This window comes from Cygnus olor, chromosome 9 (genome assembly GCF_009769625.2).
Source record: "Cygnus olor isolate bCygOlo1 chromosome 9, bCygOlo1.pri.v2, whole genome shotgun sequence".
NCBI classification, from domain to species: Eukaryota; Metazoa; Chordata; class Aves; order Anseriformes; family Anatidae; genus Cygnus; species Cygnus olor.
In genome coordinates, this window is record NC_049177.1 from 4,914,926 (window position 1) to 4,932,906 (window position 17,981).

Genomic DNA, 17,981 nt, shown 5'->3' on the forward strand with positions numbered 1-17,981 from the left:
CCACTCCAGTTTTGAGCATCTCCAGGGATGGAGATTTCACAATGCTGCTAGGCTCCTGTTCTGGTATTTAAGCACCCTCACAGGGAACAAGTTTTTCCTATTATCTAATCAAACATTTCTGTGTTTCAACTCATGTCTGTTGCCTCCTGTCTTATCAGAACACACCTTTGAGCAGAGCCTGGCTTTGCCCCCTGCATGTTCCCATTATGTAGATTTATTTAGTCAGCACTGAGATCTCAACTCACTTGTCTTAATGCTGAGCAGACCCTTTCTATCAGCCTCTCCTCATACGTCATGTTTTCCAACCCCTTCATCACCCTGGCAGCCCTCCACTGGACTCATTCCAGCACATCATTGTCTTTCTTCTACAGGGAAGCCCCAAACTGGACACAGCACTCTGGATCTGGTCTCAGCAGTGTTCAAACAGAAGGGAAGGCTCACTTCCCCGAACCTACTTGCTACACTTGTGCTACCACTGCCCTATGCCAATGGCGTTCACTGCAAACACGCACGATGTGCTCATGTTTAATTCACTGTCCACAGGGACCTGCAGGTCCTTTTCTGCAAGCTGCTCTCCTCCCAGCTTTGTCCCAGCCTGTACTAGTGCATGCTGTTATTTTAGTACAGGTGCAGGAATTTGTAGTTGCCTGTGTTGAACTTGATGAAGTTCCTGTCAGCCCACTTCTCCAGCCAGCAAGGTCCCTCCTCAATAAAGGCATTAAACAACAATGGTCTCATCATCAATCCCAAAAGGCTGGCAGCTAACTCTGTACTGCTGCTCATAGGCTTTTCAGCTAATGGCCCAAGGAATTCTCCATCCATCGTATCATCTACTCATCCAGTCTTTATCTCTCTAGTTAGCTGAGCAGACGCTATAGGAGACTGTACCAGAGACCTTGCTAAAGTCACAGTATAAAACATCCACTCTTCCCCTTGCCCAGAGAGACAGTCATCTCATCACAAAAGGCAAAGAGACAGATGTGGAAAAGGTACGGGCTACCATAGCTTATCCTGTAAACAACCTGACCCTTAAAGCTGAGGGGATAATACAGCATAAGGGAATACACAAAATAACCGTACAGAACTGCATGTAAACTGCTATATAGTCATAACTCTATGGCTTATCAAGCAAATGGTTAGAGCAGAGAGGATCATTTTAGATACAATTCTGCTAGGTTTGCTTCCAAAATCTGTGTGATACACATCTTCAGTGTAGGTTGGTAGTAAACCAGAAGTTTCTGCACACCTGACTTTGGTTGCTGGTTCTTAGTAAAGAAGGTTAAACATGGTATGGGACAGGAGAGGCCAAAGCCCACAAGGAACAGCAGCTTTTATGGTGTCCTTTGTGGAAATAAGGAATGCTCCCCTGAGAATGCCCCAACCACAGGCCTGCAATTATGTGGATGGCATATTAAGGCATGGCGATGAAATGGACATTAGAAAATAACGCCTATACCAAGCCAAGATCAGCACTCGATGGGTTTCTTCGCAAGAAACTTAGGTCTAGAGCTCCTGCACATATCCTTGTGCCTATGCTCAGGCTAGGTTAGGGCACACAGCAGGCTTTCTGCCTTGGCTGAGATGCATCTTCAACACCACCGTGGCCCCCCACGTGAGTCACGTGAGGAGAGCGGAGCAGCCTGGATTTACATCTGTCTCTGTGCCGCGCTGCGAAGTGAAGCCGTGTGAGGACAGCTCCAGCCACAACGCCCTGTTCTGCTGCCCTTCAAAAGGTACCTCCAGCACAGCCTGCAACCAGCCCGTGTACACGTCCAGCACCAAACTGCCAGGAAAGCACCTTCTCCTCCTTGAACTGAATCTGCATTGCCCCACTCTTAGTGGTCTCAGCAATGAAATCCCAGAGGGCTAAAGGATCAGTAACTAGAAGTTAGACTGTCACTAGACAGAAGAGCCCAGAAGACATCTCTCTTACAGTCACTGCGTGAGAAAATAGAGCATCGTCCAGCTCAGAGAGCTGAGTCTCAGACCACTGCCAGGGTTAAGGATCCAGTTACTGTACGATTAAACCACATACTATCAATGAGAGTGAGACTGACTTTAAATAGCTCACCAAAGCTAAACATAGGACAGCAAAGTGTCTGAAGTAGCAAGCAGGACTCGAGGCCATTCTCAAACAAAGTCTCAGATTAGCATTCAAGTAATATTAGAATTCAGTAAATGACAAAATGGACTACGAGAAAGTCAAGAGGCAGAAAGAAGAAAAAGCAAAATGAAAAAAAAGTTATCAGGCTGTGCTTAAGGTATGAATTAAGGAGTGTCTTATAGCTCGGTAGATGAGTTACTAAGCAAATTTTTAATCAGAAAGAGCTCTCTGAAGTAAGTTCATGACTTACTCATTCCTTTTCACTTTTTAGAGTTAACGTGATTAACTAAAATCAAAATTGAAGAACTGACAAAATGCCCAGTTAAAATAAAACTTACAGGCACAGATGAAGGTTTGACGTCAACTCCTTAAATTGAGTCAACGCATTCATGTGTGATTTTTGTTTGTTTGTTTTTAGGAACTTGGGAATCTGTACTGATTTGAGATTAGAAGAAAACAAACCTCTCTCAGAAGTTCATTGAACACGATGTATTTACTGAAACCACACTCCAGCTGCAAACACATACAGGTTTCCCCATTTAGTAAAGCAACTACCAAGTACACAGTTTCTACCTTATGCAGTTGTGTGGGTTTGTTTTTAATTTTTAAGTGTTCTATATAAACATCATATAAACTTTTATTAGTGTGTAAGGTGAAGAAAAAGGTTTATTTTCAGATTGTACTCTTAGGTTAAAAGACATCAAAATCTTAGGAAAGCCTCATACTTACGCTGGTAGTTGCACATGAAGCAGGCTTGTGCTGCAATCATCCACTCAGCTCTAGTCTCACAGAAGATAGCAATGTTGGTCTTTGGTTGCTGACCCAACACTGCTAAGCCATTTCCAAAATTAACAGCTTTAATGTATACATCTTCATATGAAAGCCAGGTGTATTTGCCAAGGATGACCTAATAAGGATAATAAATTCAACTTAGAAAACAAAAAGCCTTAGCATATGTCCTACTTCATCTTTATCCACATGAATAAACCACAGATGTTTGAAGTAAAAGTTGTTTGAATTATAATACCAGTTTATTCAATATAATGTTCTTCCCCAAGATTACAGGGGCTGTGGAAGTTCCAATACAAATACTGTGACATCTCTATGCACGTTACCACCTTTGTTGCTGTTTTCACAATAGGAGAACACCCTATTCCCACTGTGTCCTACGCAGATATGATACTTAGGTGTTAATCTGATGAAAAACTCCAAGGAAACTGGAATTCAGAAAGCACTGGATCAACGGGTTCTCGGTCAGAAATTGTGAAATTCCCTTCCTTCCCTTTGTTTGTTCTGAAACTAATGTCGGGGGAAGAGTAATCTTCTTGCCTTTTTTACTGCTAAACAAAAGCGGGACAGCAGACTGGACAGGAAATTACTGGCAAATATCAGCACTGAAAAGCCATGTGGAAAAAGTTAAGCAATCTCATTTTTCTTCATCACGGGAAAGCTGTTGCACAGGAAAATTGGATATGAATTTACAGTTCACTATCTAACAGGTTTCTGTGTGTACACTTGCACCTTACGGTACCATTTTCTCAAAGAGCGACATGTTATTTTGAGGATATCCTAGAAATTTTCACATACAGATGCACTACAAAATGGTTTGCACTGAAAATTCAAAGTCTAAATGATTATACCTTACCCATCCAGTTATACAAGCACCCTGACAATTTTGAAACATATCATTTTCATTGGTCAATTTTCAGACCTTTCCTTTCACTACAATGCATTAATAAAAAAAGACAACAAAAAAAAAAGAAAACTTCTCCCTCATCACCCTGTTCTGTTTTCCAGATTTAATTTTTCAAATTTAACTACATTTTGAAGTTGTAGGCTATAAAATCTAACTTTTCTGACATCTCTAATAAGGCTGTATTTCCAAACTTCCTAACAAAATGGATTTGAAAATCTCTCTCAAACTTTAATAGAACAGAAAAATAAATTCTAATAGAATTCTTTTATCAAAACACTTTTCCACACTGCTGGTGTTTACCTGTGAATAACCGAGTTGTACTCACTACAGCCTTGTTGCATATTGTTCATTAACATACATGTTCTGCAAGACAACGCTTTCTTAACTCAGGATAGGCATAGAGGAAGATGCTTGGAAATTTCACAAGTGTTTTCATTAGAAAATATCATTTATCAAAACGGGAAAACAATATTTGCCATCAACAGCAATACTCAGTGATTCCACCAAAAAATAAACACATCTCACATGGATTATCTGCTCAGGATTTCCTGTTTTATTTACAGAAAGTTTGCTTCACCAGCAAGCAGGCTGTTCAAGAGCCCAAAACCTTAAGGCCACTGCCAATTCCTCTGCTGTACCTGGTAGAGAACCACAGCAGAGATGCTGCCTGGTCACACGCAACACCACGGACAGTACCTGAGTACCGGCACCGACTCGCTGGTAGGATGCCAAGGAGGACCTAGGACTTCATCCTGTTGACACACTAAGGTAGTTCTGGTGTGGAAATATTTTAATGTTTCCAAAAAAAATATTGCACATTTTCCAGTCCATTAAAACTTCAGTTATTTCAAATTCTAATTTCAATTTGGGGCATTTTTCCCCCAGACTCAGTATTTTTGACAGACTTGCAAATTCTCGATAAAACTCTTCAGTTTCCACCACCTTACACTACTTACAGAATGGTATCAGAAGGCCTTACTGCTGCTTTCCTTTCTTAAGGCATTAAACAATCCACAGAAAAGGCCTAACACATTGGAAGCTACATTTCTGAAGAACACTGATGTGTGGCCTCTTCCGATCAGGCTATGTTGACGTCTACCTTTGCTGCTGCTTTCCATGTATTGAAATTCTCATGTCCTCTATCCCCTCCCTATTACGTATTCATATACTGCCTCTGTCCGTATGCCCCTTTCTTCTGGGCATCCCCATACGCTTCCTTTGAGGAATATACAGCAGGTTTTGTTTTCTCTCACCCTTACATTTGAGTACTGGTCTCCAAATGCATCTCTTCTTGGCCCTTCCCTCAGCAGCTTTCCATAAATATTTTTTCCATGTACAGTTTTTACTGTAAACAGCTGTTAAGACTGATGGTAAGCACCATAATCTTTTGAGTGTTCACACACATGCTTTATTTTACAGCTTTCAGAACTTCTTCCTGCTTGATAACTACTTACACATGTAAAGAAAATAACGGTCCAAGACTTTGCAAGAGAAGGGCCCAAGAAGCCAAGATTATTCGTAACCGATTAAACAGACATATAAAACCAAGCATTAAATCAGAAGCAACAGAACCTTTGAATGTTTTCTTAGAAATAGCATATTAATAGAAAAATACTGCCCTCTAGTGCACTCAGTTTTTAAACGCACTTAGCTGCAAGTTATTAAAATATTTAAATTATATACTTCAGTGCACTGGACAATATTATTAAATATCAGTACTGTGTTAATATTTGGAAAGCTGTCAAACTATTAAAGAATAAATTATTGCTACAAGATTAACATTTTTTTTAACCTGGACTTTAGGGCAACTGTATTCACATCCTTAGTGTGAAAGCGTCATAAAATGTTCTCAAAGAAACAGCAGGTGCATGGAGAGTCACAAAGCTACCCAACCTCAGCCACCATTCACAATCTTCTGAAGAGTAGCTTATAAGGCTCAAAGAATCTCAGCTACAATTTGAAATCCACTGATCCCAAGATAAACATATTTCCTTGTAGAAAAATTTATTAAAAATGCAAAAAGAGGTTGTTTGCAATGTCTACTTTTGGCCTTATTTTACATGAAAACATGGATTGCTACTGAACACTTCTGGGGGGAAAAAAACACCCTAAAGTATTATTTACATAAAAGCACCCTATGTTTTTCATCATCATTAACTACCCTTGTACTGCTCAACGACCTGTCATGGCAAGAACCTTCTTGCAGCCCCACAACAGATTTCAATACCAGCTAACCTTAGCATCATTTCTTACAAGGAACAATGTTGCTACCTTGCTGCTCATCTCCCTCTTTCCAGATTTTTTATGAAAGTGTTAAAGAGCACAAATTTCACATTATGAAACTCCTGCCACCATAAGCACCAGGTAACTACCCGCATGCTTTGTTTCCTGCCTTTGTTTGCACTTACTAGACCAGGACAAGGCTATGAAACAGCAGGCTCTTTAACCTCTTTGGTGACGTTCTTTGCAAATATTTTGTGGACATCAAAGTACACCACCTCAACTGGACCACTCCTGCTCATGTGCTTACTGTTTCAAAAGAGCCTGGCAGGTTTTAGAAGCATCCCTTTCTCCTACCAAAATCATGTCTTCTTTTCGACGTTGTGTCTTATTTACTACGTTTCCACTAATGCTGTTCTTGATTACCAATCCTTTCCAAAAAGAAAAAAAGCAACAAACGAAAGTAAACAAATGAAAAAAGACACCTCCAGAAAACTATGAAAACAGAGCAGAAATCTACAAGCAAAGCAAAATCCACATACCAACATATATGAAATCAAGCACATGACAACGAAACCTATAGCTAAGGTCATACGAAATAATCAACCAGCAGAATAAAGTTCATCTATGGGTATCAAAAAAAATTTTTAAACTTATAAACTCCGCACTTCTTTCTCAAATTCTTACATCTTAACTCAAGGATTTTATCCTGACTTGAATACATACTTTATGAAATTAATAGTAGATTATTTCATCCCAACATTAAAACATTTTTTATGAAATTTATATTAGGTATGCTGTCAAATCTTCGTATTAAGGACACCATAGAAGGAAACAGAAACACTGACTACATAGGAAAATTTATAAAACGCAAAGCACACAGAAGAAAACGTTTTTGTTGTTTTTTTTAATTAATGTCTATGAATTTCTGATTTTTTGGCCAGTAAAAACGAATAACTCTTACAAACAAGATCACAAAAATTCAAGAAATTACAGATTATCACAGATACCATTGCTCTCAGAAGATATTACAGTAGTACATGATCTTAAAGATGTTAAATATCTAGCTTTAAATAATTTTTGCTAGTGTGAGTTACTAAGTGTGAATACACTTAGTTCTTCTAAGAATCAGAAGCTCACTTTCAGGGGATATTTATTTACCCAAATAATTTCTCATTAATTAAGCTAATCTAACTCTGTGCAACTTGCACATCTGAAAGACACCTTCTAATAGATTATGCAATTCAGTACACAGATCCACGATCTACATTGAGATCTGCCACTGACTTGCAGATGACCTCAGAAAAATGTATCAATCGTTCCCACCACTCCGTTCAATTTCCGGAATGGAATAACTAAATAGCAAGTTTTGCAACTCCTATAAGATATACAAATTATATGCATTACACATAAGAATTAAGAACTGTCACGTACCTTTTCAAAAACTTGCACCAAATAAACCTTAGTCTTTGCCTTCACTAAAGGGAACCAAGCAATAACAAAGATATATGGTATGAAAGACAAAATTCAAAGGAAAATAACCCTAACATTCAGAAACAAAGGCACCTTGTGAAATTTTCATGTTTACTCACTTGCTAAAGCATGCTATGAGATATTAAGAAACACTGTATTCCTAATGCAAAAATAAAATAATAGAAAAGTAAAGTTACGTGATAATGCCACAACCTGGAACAGCATACTGCTAGGGCAAGCATGGTAACTGACCATAATGAACTGTTGTATCAAGCTTAGACAGAATTACCTAGCTTAAGTAATTTCTGAGCCTAAAAACAAGTAATTTAAGAAGGTCAACATCAACATTCTTCAACTTTCCACTATTCGGAATGAATTGCTTGCATAATGGGAAAGGCTAAAACTCCTAAGTTCTTAAGTCTTATGCTACTAATTATATTTGAAGAACAGAGCACAGATCACCCGCAGCCAAAATTCTGATCTGTGCTCAGAAGCCCAGTTTGCACAACGTGAACTTCTTTCTGTTTCTTTACAGGGCAATGAAGTAAGAAAACATGCATCAAACCAGACTGTAGGTTAAACAGCATTTACCTCATAGTTAATTTTAACTCTAATGATTGAGAGGAAGTTTCACTAACAAAGCTTCTGGAAAGATTTTAACATAACTAAATTTTGCCAGTCATTGAGATATAAACCATATTCTACTTTAAGCATTAATCTCCTATATCAGAATTAAAATTAGCATTGTTTAAAGAATCCTTTATTATATAATTTTTTCTTCTACAGGAAAACTAATCTGAACCAAGAATTGTCTTAAGAGCATGTAGTAACTTCCTATACAGAAGCAAAGAACTTGAACACTCATTTGCACATATATGTATATCCTGTTTACGGTACCTTGACTTGCTTCTTCAGGCAAAACTATATTTTTAAATGCCTCTGAACAAACATGAATCAGCAACCAACAACACAGGCCTGAACTTAAAAGGCTAAAAACCTCAGTCCCTCCAAACAACAAAGTTTTATACTGAAATTGCATCTCCCTCCCCACACTATGATTACAGATTAGCAGAGGAGTAGTTGGGTAAAACTGTAAATGCTTAATTTATAATTAAGTTCACTGAAAAGGCACATCTGAGTATAAAGCATCTATTAATTTTCTCTTATATCTAATGTAGTTCAGAATAATACAAAGGGAAACCTTTTTTATTCACCTAAAATAGAAACTTTAAAGCCTCTTACATCATCTGCTAAATCCTTTTTTAAAAAAAAACATTTGTGCTTTTTTTTTTTTTTTGGCTGAAACTATAACAAAGGATACCTACTCAAGAATGCAAAAAGAAGTTTTAGATTTATTTTATGGGAATTAGACAACTTAATTCTTTCCACAACTACATAATCTAAGTAGAGAAACTTTCTTTTTTCCACACAATTTGCTTTGCTGGGCTAGAACTGTTGCAACAGAAAGCAAACACTTTGAAAAAAGATCTTGAAGGCAGACAGCAAAAACTCACCTTTTTAAAAACCTTTCCTGACGGTTGGATTTCATCTTCCTCTTTCAGGATTTCACGTGTTCCCAAGAGCTTTTTGTCCTTAAATTTCGTTTTAGCATACTTAAAAACTTTGTCGAGTGTATCACACCCAGGATATAAAACTGAAGCTAAGCAATGTAGACTGTTAACAGACCTGTACGCACCCCCAGGTTTGTTATTCACAGGTTTAGCTTTAACCTGCTTGGCTTTTGCTATAGCCTGCCTTGATCCTGAAAATATGTACCATGGAATGTACGTTACAACTGAGTACACCAAGATTATAAAGTTTATAAACTGCAGAAGAATGGGGTTGATGTTATGCTTCAACTTCATTTTGGCGGCCTCTGAAGGTTACAAGGGAGAGTCTGACAACATGGATCAATCAGACAGGGATCCAAAAAGACCTGGGGGAAAAAAAAAAAAAGAAAAATTTAGCAGTAAACTCTACATACATTAGGGGGAAGGGAGGTATTTTCAGACATGTTATTACAATCCACATCAGAAGTAGGCCTTTTTATGCAGAAATCAGGCTAAAAGTCGTAATACTTAACACAAACATCACAAGACACCCATACATGAGGAAACATTTCCATTCTCATTTAACAGACTGCAGTACTGATTAGTATTTTTCTTTTGATACTGTACAACACAAATACAGAATTGTTAAGGAATTCAAGGACTTGGGGTTTTAATTAAATTACACATATAATCACATAACATTTTGAGATAAATATAGACCATTCACATTTTCAAAAGATTCTCTCCAATCACACCAGAACTCCTATATGCCTATCTTAACTAGCGATCTGCATGTCCTTCAACTGTAAACAATCAACCTCCATACAAGCCCTAAAAAAAAAAAAAAAAATATAATGCTACCATTCTATAAATGGGAACCCTACTCACTAAGTATGTTCAAATGCTTTCCAAGCATCATGCAGATTGGGACACCTACCTAAGAATATTCCATTCCTAGGGACTTTCCATTAGTTGCAAGATTTCAGACTTGCTACTTGTATGCAATCAACACTTTTTTTTTTCCCAAACGTAACTAAACATGATAATAAATTAAATAATAGTTCATAAATTCTGGAAAATGTTTTTTAAAAATTCCCCCAAATCCTAGCAACCACAGTATGAAGAGATCGTGCAACTTTTCCCAGTGTCCTTAACAATACCAGTACCGCTTTTACTTTTTTTTTTAGTATCATTTATCACATCTAACAAACATGATGATTCAACTTCCTAATGTGTTCTACTGTGGAGAAAAGAAATTATCTAAACAAAAGATCCACACAATCAAAAAAATAATTAAAATCATTATGGGAAATGAGGGGCAATTGTCATAATGGCTGAAGATGAATTTCTGCAACAGTGAATGAACTACCAGTTACAAAAGTAATTGTTTTGCACAAAAAAGCAAAACAAACAGTCTGACTATAAATATATTTAATTTAGTTAACTGTTCAAAGGTATTGATACAACTACGTTAAGTGCAATAACATAAACCAAAAAACTAATACTGTTGTATATGTAAGATGCACAAATTTGTTTGTTTTTTCCCTAAATGAAGTTTTCATTCATAAAATACAATGCCAATACTGTATCATTTCTGGTGATGTCTTAGAACATTCACTGAGTTTGAAAATGCTAAAAAAAAAGAAAAAATAATGCTTATCTATGATTCAGTAATGGAAAGAAAACTTGCTTCATTATGAATCTTAGTTTTGTAGGTCCTTTTTTTAAAGGAATCAATCCAATATCCTCCCTTCGTAGGATAGGATTAATTCTATCTTTCTCTAAATTAATTTCTTAGAATGCCAGCAAAAATACTTCAATGTCAACTTCTTCCCTAACAAGCTACTGTAACCTCATCACTAACGTTTCTTCATTGTAGGCAGTACAGCACCCAGACAATATATACTTAAAGCATGGGAGCTCTTCATAGCAGAGACTTAAGGGATCAAGCAGCAGCAGGGCAAAGGGATTTAAAACCAAAAATGGAACAATGCATATATTTTAATTTTCAGATCAAAGGCAAAACAAGTGATGACATAAAAAAACACTTAAGTAGGCTAAAGGGCAAATTCAGTAATCGTTTGAAGAGACTTATGTTCTTAGGCTGTCACTGAAGGATACTTAATGGAAATAATCATGTGCCAGCCAATAAGCTACTGCAGTCCAGAAAAATTATGTTGCTGTTGATGGCAGCATAGAATGTGATGTTTTAAAGCAGAATCCAGAATTCACCAGACAAACGTTCACCCGTTTTACAGAAAGGTATGCATTGTACTATAAACTTGACTGCCCAGCTCAAGGAAAGGAAAAGACGACAAGTTTTTTCTTTTCTCCTTATAAAGCTGGAGAAGTTCTTTGTGTCTACAAAGTAGAAGAAGAGTTTAACCACCGTGACAAGCAAAAATGAAAACAACTGACTTAATACCTTTTGGACAATTCTTCTCCAAAGAAATTCCCTGACAAATAAACAGGCCTGTCCCCGAACATTCCTAGTAGGTTTCATAACTTTTAGGGCAGCACCGAGACCTTCTAGAATAACAGCTTGCCATTTAATTTTGCACATCTTCCAACAGCTTTATTCCTGCCTCAGAATAAGAAAGGTAACCTCTTCACTCTTTCTGGGGAAAAAATAAATACACCAAGGTCTGATCTTAAGATCTCTTTTCTGACTTAACTGAAGCCTTGTACACAAAAAAAAAAAGGAAATTATTTCTTTGAATTGCAAGTCATAAATTGTGCCAACCTGCTATTTCATAAAGGCTGCACTGCAACCAAAGGTCTGAGGAATGCTCCAACAGGGCAGGTGAAGATGAACTACTTGGGAATGTCACTCTGGTTCGGAAAAATCAAGCGTCCAGCACAGAAACCAGCTCTAGAACTCAATTCTGATAAACCTTCATTACCCTAAGTTGCTAATTATTGCAGTTTCTCCTTCATTAAGTTGAGGCTATTACAAGTAACTTATTTCAAACAGATTCTTTTAAAAATTAACCCTTGTGAAAAAGTATTTTTCCACTTCAAATACTTTTTTTTTTTTTATAGATAGAGAGTATCTTTTGCAAATACGGTTTCTTGCCCTATGGGCCAAGTAAGACTCAATTTTCCTCTCTTTATAATATTCTAAGATTTGTTTGAAGATATCCTTGAAGTTACAACTTGCGGTCAATCTATTATTACACCTACTTTTGATCATAAAGAGAGGGTAAGTAAACCCAACATTTGGGGGTAGGGAATGGAAGGCAGAGAAGAATGGAATCCTAAATAGTTTTAGTAAGTATTGGCTAGTTTATTTCATTGTAACAAAGTCCACTGCCTTTATAATACCTGAGTTTTGTTCTTGGGTAACTCCCATTTAGTCACTGACAAATAAAAATACAAGATACACATGAAAACATCTTTAAGTTAGCGGTCCACTCTGCAGAGTAGCTGTGAACATGCAGGTTCTTAAATAACATGCATGCATTCTGGTTTCATGCAACAGTGTTGGGGGGTTTGAGGCATTGGTTTTCAAGCCCTGACCAGTGATGCAAGAAAAGCTGGCAGATTAAATCCTGGAGGAAAGAGCTGCTAATTTATGCAAAAGCACTTTTACAGAAAAGGTGTGGAAGCAAATGTTTCTGCACATGCATAACAGCTGTTCTGGTTTTATGTAATTCTATTTCACAAAGCAGTCACCAAACAGCAGAGTAAGGCCATGTTTTGTTTTGTTTTGTTTTTTCCTGTTATTGTTGTTTTTTTTCCAACAGCAAGGAGAAAAGGCAACCTGCACACTCATTGAAGAGTTTGGGGCAGTAAACAGGCAGTGCTCAGGACTGACATCCTACTTAATGCATAATCAGTGATTTGGCCTGATATACTTCTTACACTAATACTGTTACACCCTTTAGTTTTAGGGGCAAACTTTTGTTAAACGAAAGATAAAATCCTTACAGGAATGTGTTTACTAATTGACCTGCTTACATTAATTACACTACAATAAAATCATGAATTAACAAGAAAAGAAAACCTTATGCAACTTCTCATTGTGGCAGGTACAGGTACAACAGCTGATACAAGGTGCTCCCGTCTCAGTTTACTCAACAGGTGCTGTCACAGGCAACTGCAAAATCTAAAAATGGAAAATCCCAATTAAATATGGCAATTGCAAAACACATCCTCTGCTCTTTCACTTGGCTTTTGTAATAAATAAGTAAGTAAATCTAAACTATATCCAAGTTAAAATCTGTTACAACACCCAGAAGATAGTCACGGTTCGTAGTCAAGCACGGTATATTCAGGGTAGCTAGAACTGTCAGATTTGGCAGCCTGTGCCACTTGTCTCCCTGACAAACTCCAGCTCTCTGGTGCCTCTCACTGTAACACTGATTCCACCATTTTGGGTGGAAAAAAATATACCTGTCCTTGTGTAACTATGTATAAAATACATTTCAGCATTAGTAATAAATATTCCTGGAAGATTACATAAAACAGTAATCATCCCATGCATTGACTTTGCTCTACTATACATCAAGGCTTTATTATTTATCACCCTTTGTGGAAACAAGTCACACTTAAAAACCTGTGCCAGCAATTCACATTTAAATACACGGCAAATGGAAACACTTAATAATCTTTTCCAGAAGACAGTTTGGTGGACAGACTAGTTGGTGCTTGAGGTAAGCTCCCAAGGTGCTCCCACCCAACTCCCGCAATTCCTTGACCTACACCATTTCCCATGACCAAACTCACACCCCAGGGTTCCAAGACCCCACTCAAGAACACTTCAGTCAATGTTTTAATGTCACAGGAGCACACACAAAATTTCTCACATCAGTGAATCTCACAGACAGAAACTGATTTGTTAATATTCACAGAAAGGATAAAAAAGGGTTTGCGACAGGGTTTGGCTTTACTGGACAAAATATCGGAGTATCTGCATGTATTGTCTGACACCTTGGTTAAAAAACTAACTCAAGACAATATAACAAAGCACATAATACAGAACTTAAGCTGCATTAGAAGTTAGCCTCTGCTAGTTTCCATATGAACTTTAAACATTTCTTAGCTAGCATTCAGCAAGCGCACTTTTTATTTTTACAAAAAGTTCTAAAAGAAATTACAATTACTCATTTATAAATATTAATGTACTTGTCTGTGCAGAAGAAAATGAAATATGCAAAAGTAGCTAGCAGCCTCTATTTCACCAGGAAATTCCCTTCAATATGAAGCGAGATATATCCTGAGGTAATGAATGTTGTCAGGAAAAAAAATTGTAACATATACCAATGTGAGTGGAATATCCATTCTGCAAGATAACTTTAAGACAGTGATATTTGAAACAGATGTTCCTTGCAGCTACAGCAAGAGTGTTTTTGCACATTTCTTAAGAGGAAACAGAGAGGATGAAAATCCCTGAGAGCCCCAAGGCAGGGTGGAAGGGAAGAGCTGGGTCCTGAGAAGTGCTGGTGCCCCGCACTCCTGCCCCTTCCTGAGCAGCCCCACCTGGCCCCACAGGGCTTGCCAAGCCAAAGGCCTTTCATTGAACCATTAGGGTTGGAAAAGACCTCCAAGATCATCTGGTCCAACCATCATCCTAATACCAATGTCACCCACTAAACCATGTCCCTAAGCACCACGTCCAACCTTCCCTTGAACACCGCCAGGGACGGTGACGCCACCACCTCCCTGGGCAACCCGTTCCAACGCCTGATTGTTCCTTCTGAGAAGGAACGTCTCCTCATTTCCGACATAAACCTCATTGGCACAACTTGGACTCTAGTCCTATCACCAGTTACCTGTGAGAAGAGGCTGACCCCCAGCTCCCCACAGCTTCCTTTCCAGGTACCTGTAGAGAGCAGTAAGGTCTGACCTGAGCCTCCTCTTCCCCAGGTTAAACATCCCCAGTTCCCTCAGCTGCTCAAAGGATGGTACAGCCCTGCCAGCCTCACCACTACTCTGATCTCCCAAGGCTTCGCTGCCCTTACCACCATGCGCGTTGTGGCCTGCGCCTGGTTCAGCAGGAAGGGCTGTAGCGGGAGAGCAGAGCTGACACTACAACTTTCTCTTAGAAAGACATGGGATTTATATAGCAAGTGTGGGGAATAACCGTGCTCCACGAGCACATCCAGGCTGATTTTAAACTGCCTCGCTCAGGCGCCCCTGTTGCCTTCAGCTCTGCCACCCGCCTCTCGCACAAGCGCAGGCAAATACCCCAATTCTCACAACTTCCAGCGGCTCTGCCTGGCACTACAAACACGAGCAGGCAGATTCCCCAAGCCACCTAAACACTCCCAGGAAGGCTCAAACATACACAAATCCACAATAACTTCCACTCCTGCTGGCAGCACAGGCAGGACATAGGACTCATTTGGGCCCAAACAGAGGCCACAGAAGACACACCAGCCATGGCCTGGGATGAAGCAGCTCCCAGGAAAAGCATCCAACAGGCTGCCGGGGCAGCCAAGGTTGCTCATGAGGGTAGGGTTCTGATGCGGCTCAAGCAGATTTAACGCTGGGCTGCTAATGAAAACAGCCCGTTTGTTTGCAAAATCCAGCTCTCTGCCTCCATTGTACCGACACACTAGCGCCTGTGTGGCCAGGAACGAGTCAGATTAGCTTGCTGATCCAGTTTAAACCTTCTCGTCAGTGCAGAAGGGTGGATTTTCCTTTTTATCAACTTTGATGCTTGCTTGAGCCTCTAGGGTGAGTCACTGCAGGAACCTAAGTCAACAGAAAATTAATACTGCAGAAAAAGTTAATTCAGGAGCAATACTTGAACAGGCACTCCTAAAGCTACTGTTACCTAAGATGCATTAATAACCTTTGAAGATATTAAAAACAGCTGATAAAAACAACTACACTGTAGTTGTGCATCTTAGGAATGTTCCTATTCAAAACATTTTAAAGCTAATTATTTCATGGATTGACAAATATATCTTCTACTAATAAGAGAAATTAAAAACAGGTAACAACTGTTGTCAGCAAACACAAAAGTACTCCCCAGAAAGTTGCCGACACTGCTACTCCTACTACAGAGGAAAAGCAGAGGTATAAACACACTTACTCAAAGCCATTCAACCAAGTAATGGCTAACCCAGGAACACAACCAGTGCTGCAACTACATCTCTGACTCCTTTTCCTCCCACTACGTAATATTGCTTCATAGGAAAAAAGTGTCTTATTCATTTCAGACACTTTTGATTCATCAGATATTGTCAATACATTGGTTCTATCCCTTCTCATAAGCAGTTATTACAGCATTTAAGAGATGTATTTAATGCCACACAAAACTAATGCTTTCACTTCTGTGTCAGAGAAAAATAAATTTAATGGGCAGTGTACCTTACTACTGCTGAAGATCTCAAAGTAACTTTGGTATCTGCACGTTAGCTGCCAGAAAGAAACACAAATACCCATTTCCCAAGTACACTATTAGATTTTTAAAACACTATGAATTATACATGGAGGAGCAGTTAAACAAGCACACCAATATCACTACACATACAGTATGGAAAAATTCTGTGTAAAAATAAAATGGAAGCTTTATCGTTATCCCCAACCTTTGGCTACTGGAGAAGTAGCAATTCAGTTATCACTGCTGATTTATCATTCTCCAAACTTCCATCGTTTTCCAGTCACTTAAAACAATCGTCCGAAGTACTTCCACTGGGAGGCAGACTCTGCTTTCAATCCGAATGGAAGGGAACAACCAGAATGGTGTGATGTGCCATTTTCTACTACAAAATACAGCCTCAGATCAGTCCTCTTATTTATGGGAAATCTGAAACGTCAAGGTATGAAACAGGCTTGGTTCTTTAAAAATCAAAATAGAAATAGATGTTCTGTTGCTGTATATAAAATCTGGCTGCATGCTGCATTCTAGTCATATCTGTCAGATCAGGACAAAAATCTAACCTAACAATACCAGAAATTTTTAGCTATTTTTAGCATGCACAAAAAAACATTTTCACTTACTTTTAGATTAATTACTTTACTATAGTGTGACAGTAAAAATGATTACCCATTATCCTACATTCCTTTTAAAAAATGTCAGTGGCCAGCTCCAAAATCTGGTAAGAACATGTATTTACGTTAGATCTTTGCCTTCTTTCTCTAACACTTCTTTTCTTTGATGGGCTTCTGTAAGGGATAACCTTAATGCAGAATGTCTTCAGAGAGCAAGCAGTAGATGAATACACTTAAGTCAAGCAACAAAGCAATACAGAGACACCAAATTGATGTTACAGGTTTCTGAAGAAAAAGTAAAGGTTTTACTCCAAGCCTTTAAAGGAGTTCCTCACAACAAAAATATCAGCCAGTGGAACAACACTTTCAAGAGGAATTTCACAATACACTTTAAAGGAATAAGGATATCCACAGCACGATTAAAGCCATCCAACTGATACAGGGGCATGTTTCACCACTTCATTTGAAAGGCTGAGCTGTTGACTTTTCAATACACTTCCTCTTCTAAGGACGGCTCCGACTGCTTGCTGGGTTTTCTTGTTTGTAACACCATGGTGTCCATTCATCTACAAGGACTTGCTACCAAAAAATGTAATGAATTTGTTCCCACAAACAGCTGCTTTCCTTCCCCTCACTGTCTGCTGCGGTGTCTGCATCTCCAGGGCAGGAGGAATCCCTCTCCCCTGGCCAGCAGGCCTCGCTGGAAGGCACAAGTCCCCAGGGGGGTCCACCACCTTCTTGCCTTCAGGTTTCAGACTACATTTTGTAGCAGTCCCTCTCAACACAGAGAACCCTGAGCCACCGGGCAGGAAGGCAAATGGCACGTTTTTGAGCTGTCAAGTCATTTGGAAAATGACAGCCGCAGGACAACACTTGCACAAGACTCTGTGGGGACTCGATGCCTCACGAAGTGAACCTCTCCGCAAGGGCCAGGCAAGGTGTATCAGAAGCAGCATTCATTCCACAAACTATATAAATACAGAGCATAGTCCAT

At 38.7% G+C, this 17,981-nt stretch overlaps 1 protein-coding gene across 1 annotated transcript in view; it reads right to left on the reverse strand.

The window, feature by feature from the left end:
- The window catches only part of ACSL3 (acyl-CoA synthetase long chain family member 3), a 48,781-nt gene that overhangs the window by 23,954 nt on the left and 6,846 nt on the right, over positions 1–17,981 (reverse strand). Inside the window, 3 exon segments of the mRNA XM_040566948.1 lie at positions 2,834–3,011; positions 9,008–9,429; positions 13,050–13,151. Coding sequence (XP_040422882.1) covers positions 2,834–3,011; positions 9,008–9,358 — 529 coding nt within the window. The 5' untranslated portion in view covers positions 9,359–9,429; positions 13,050–13,151.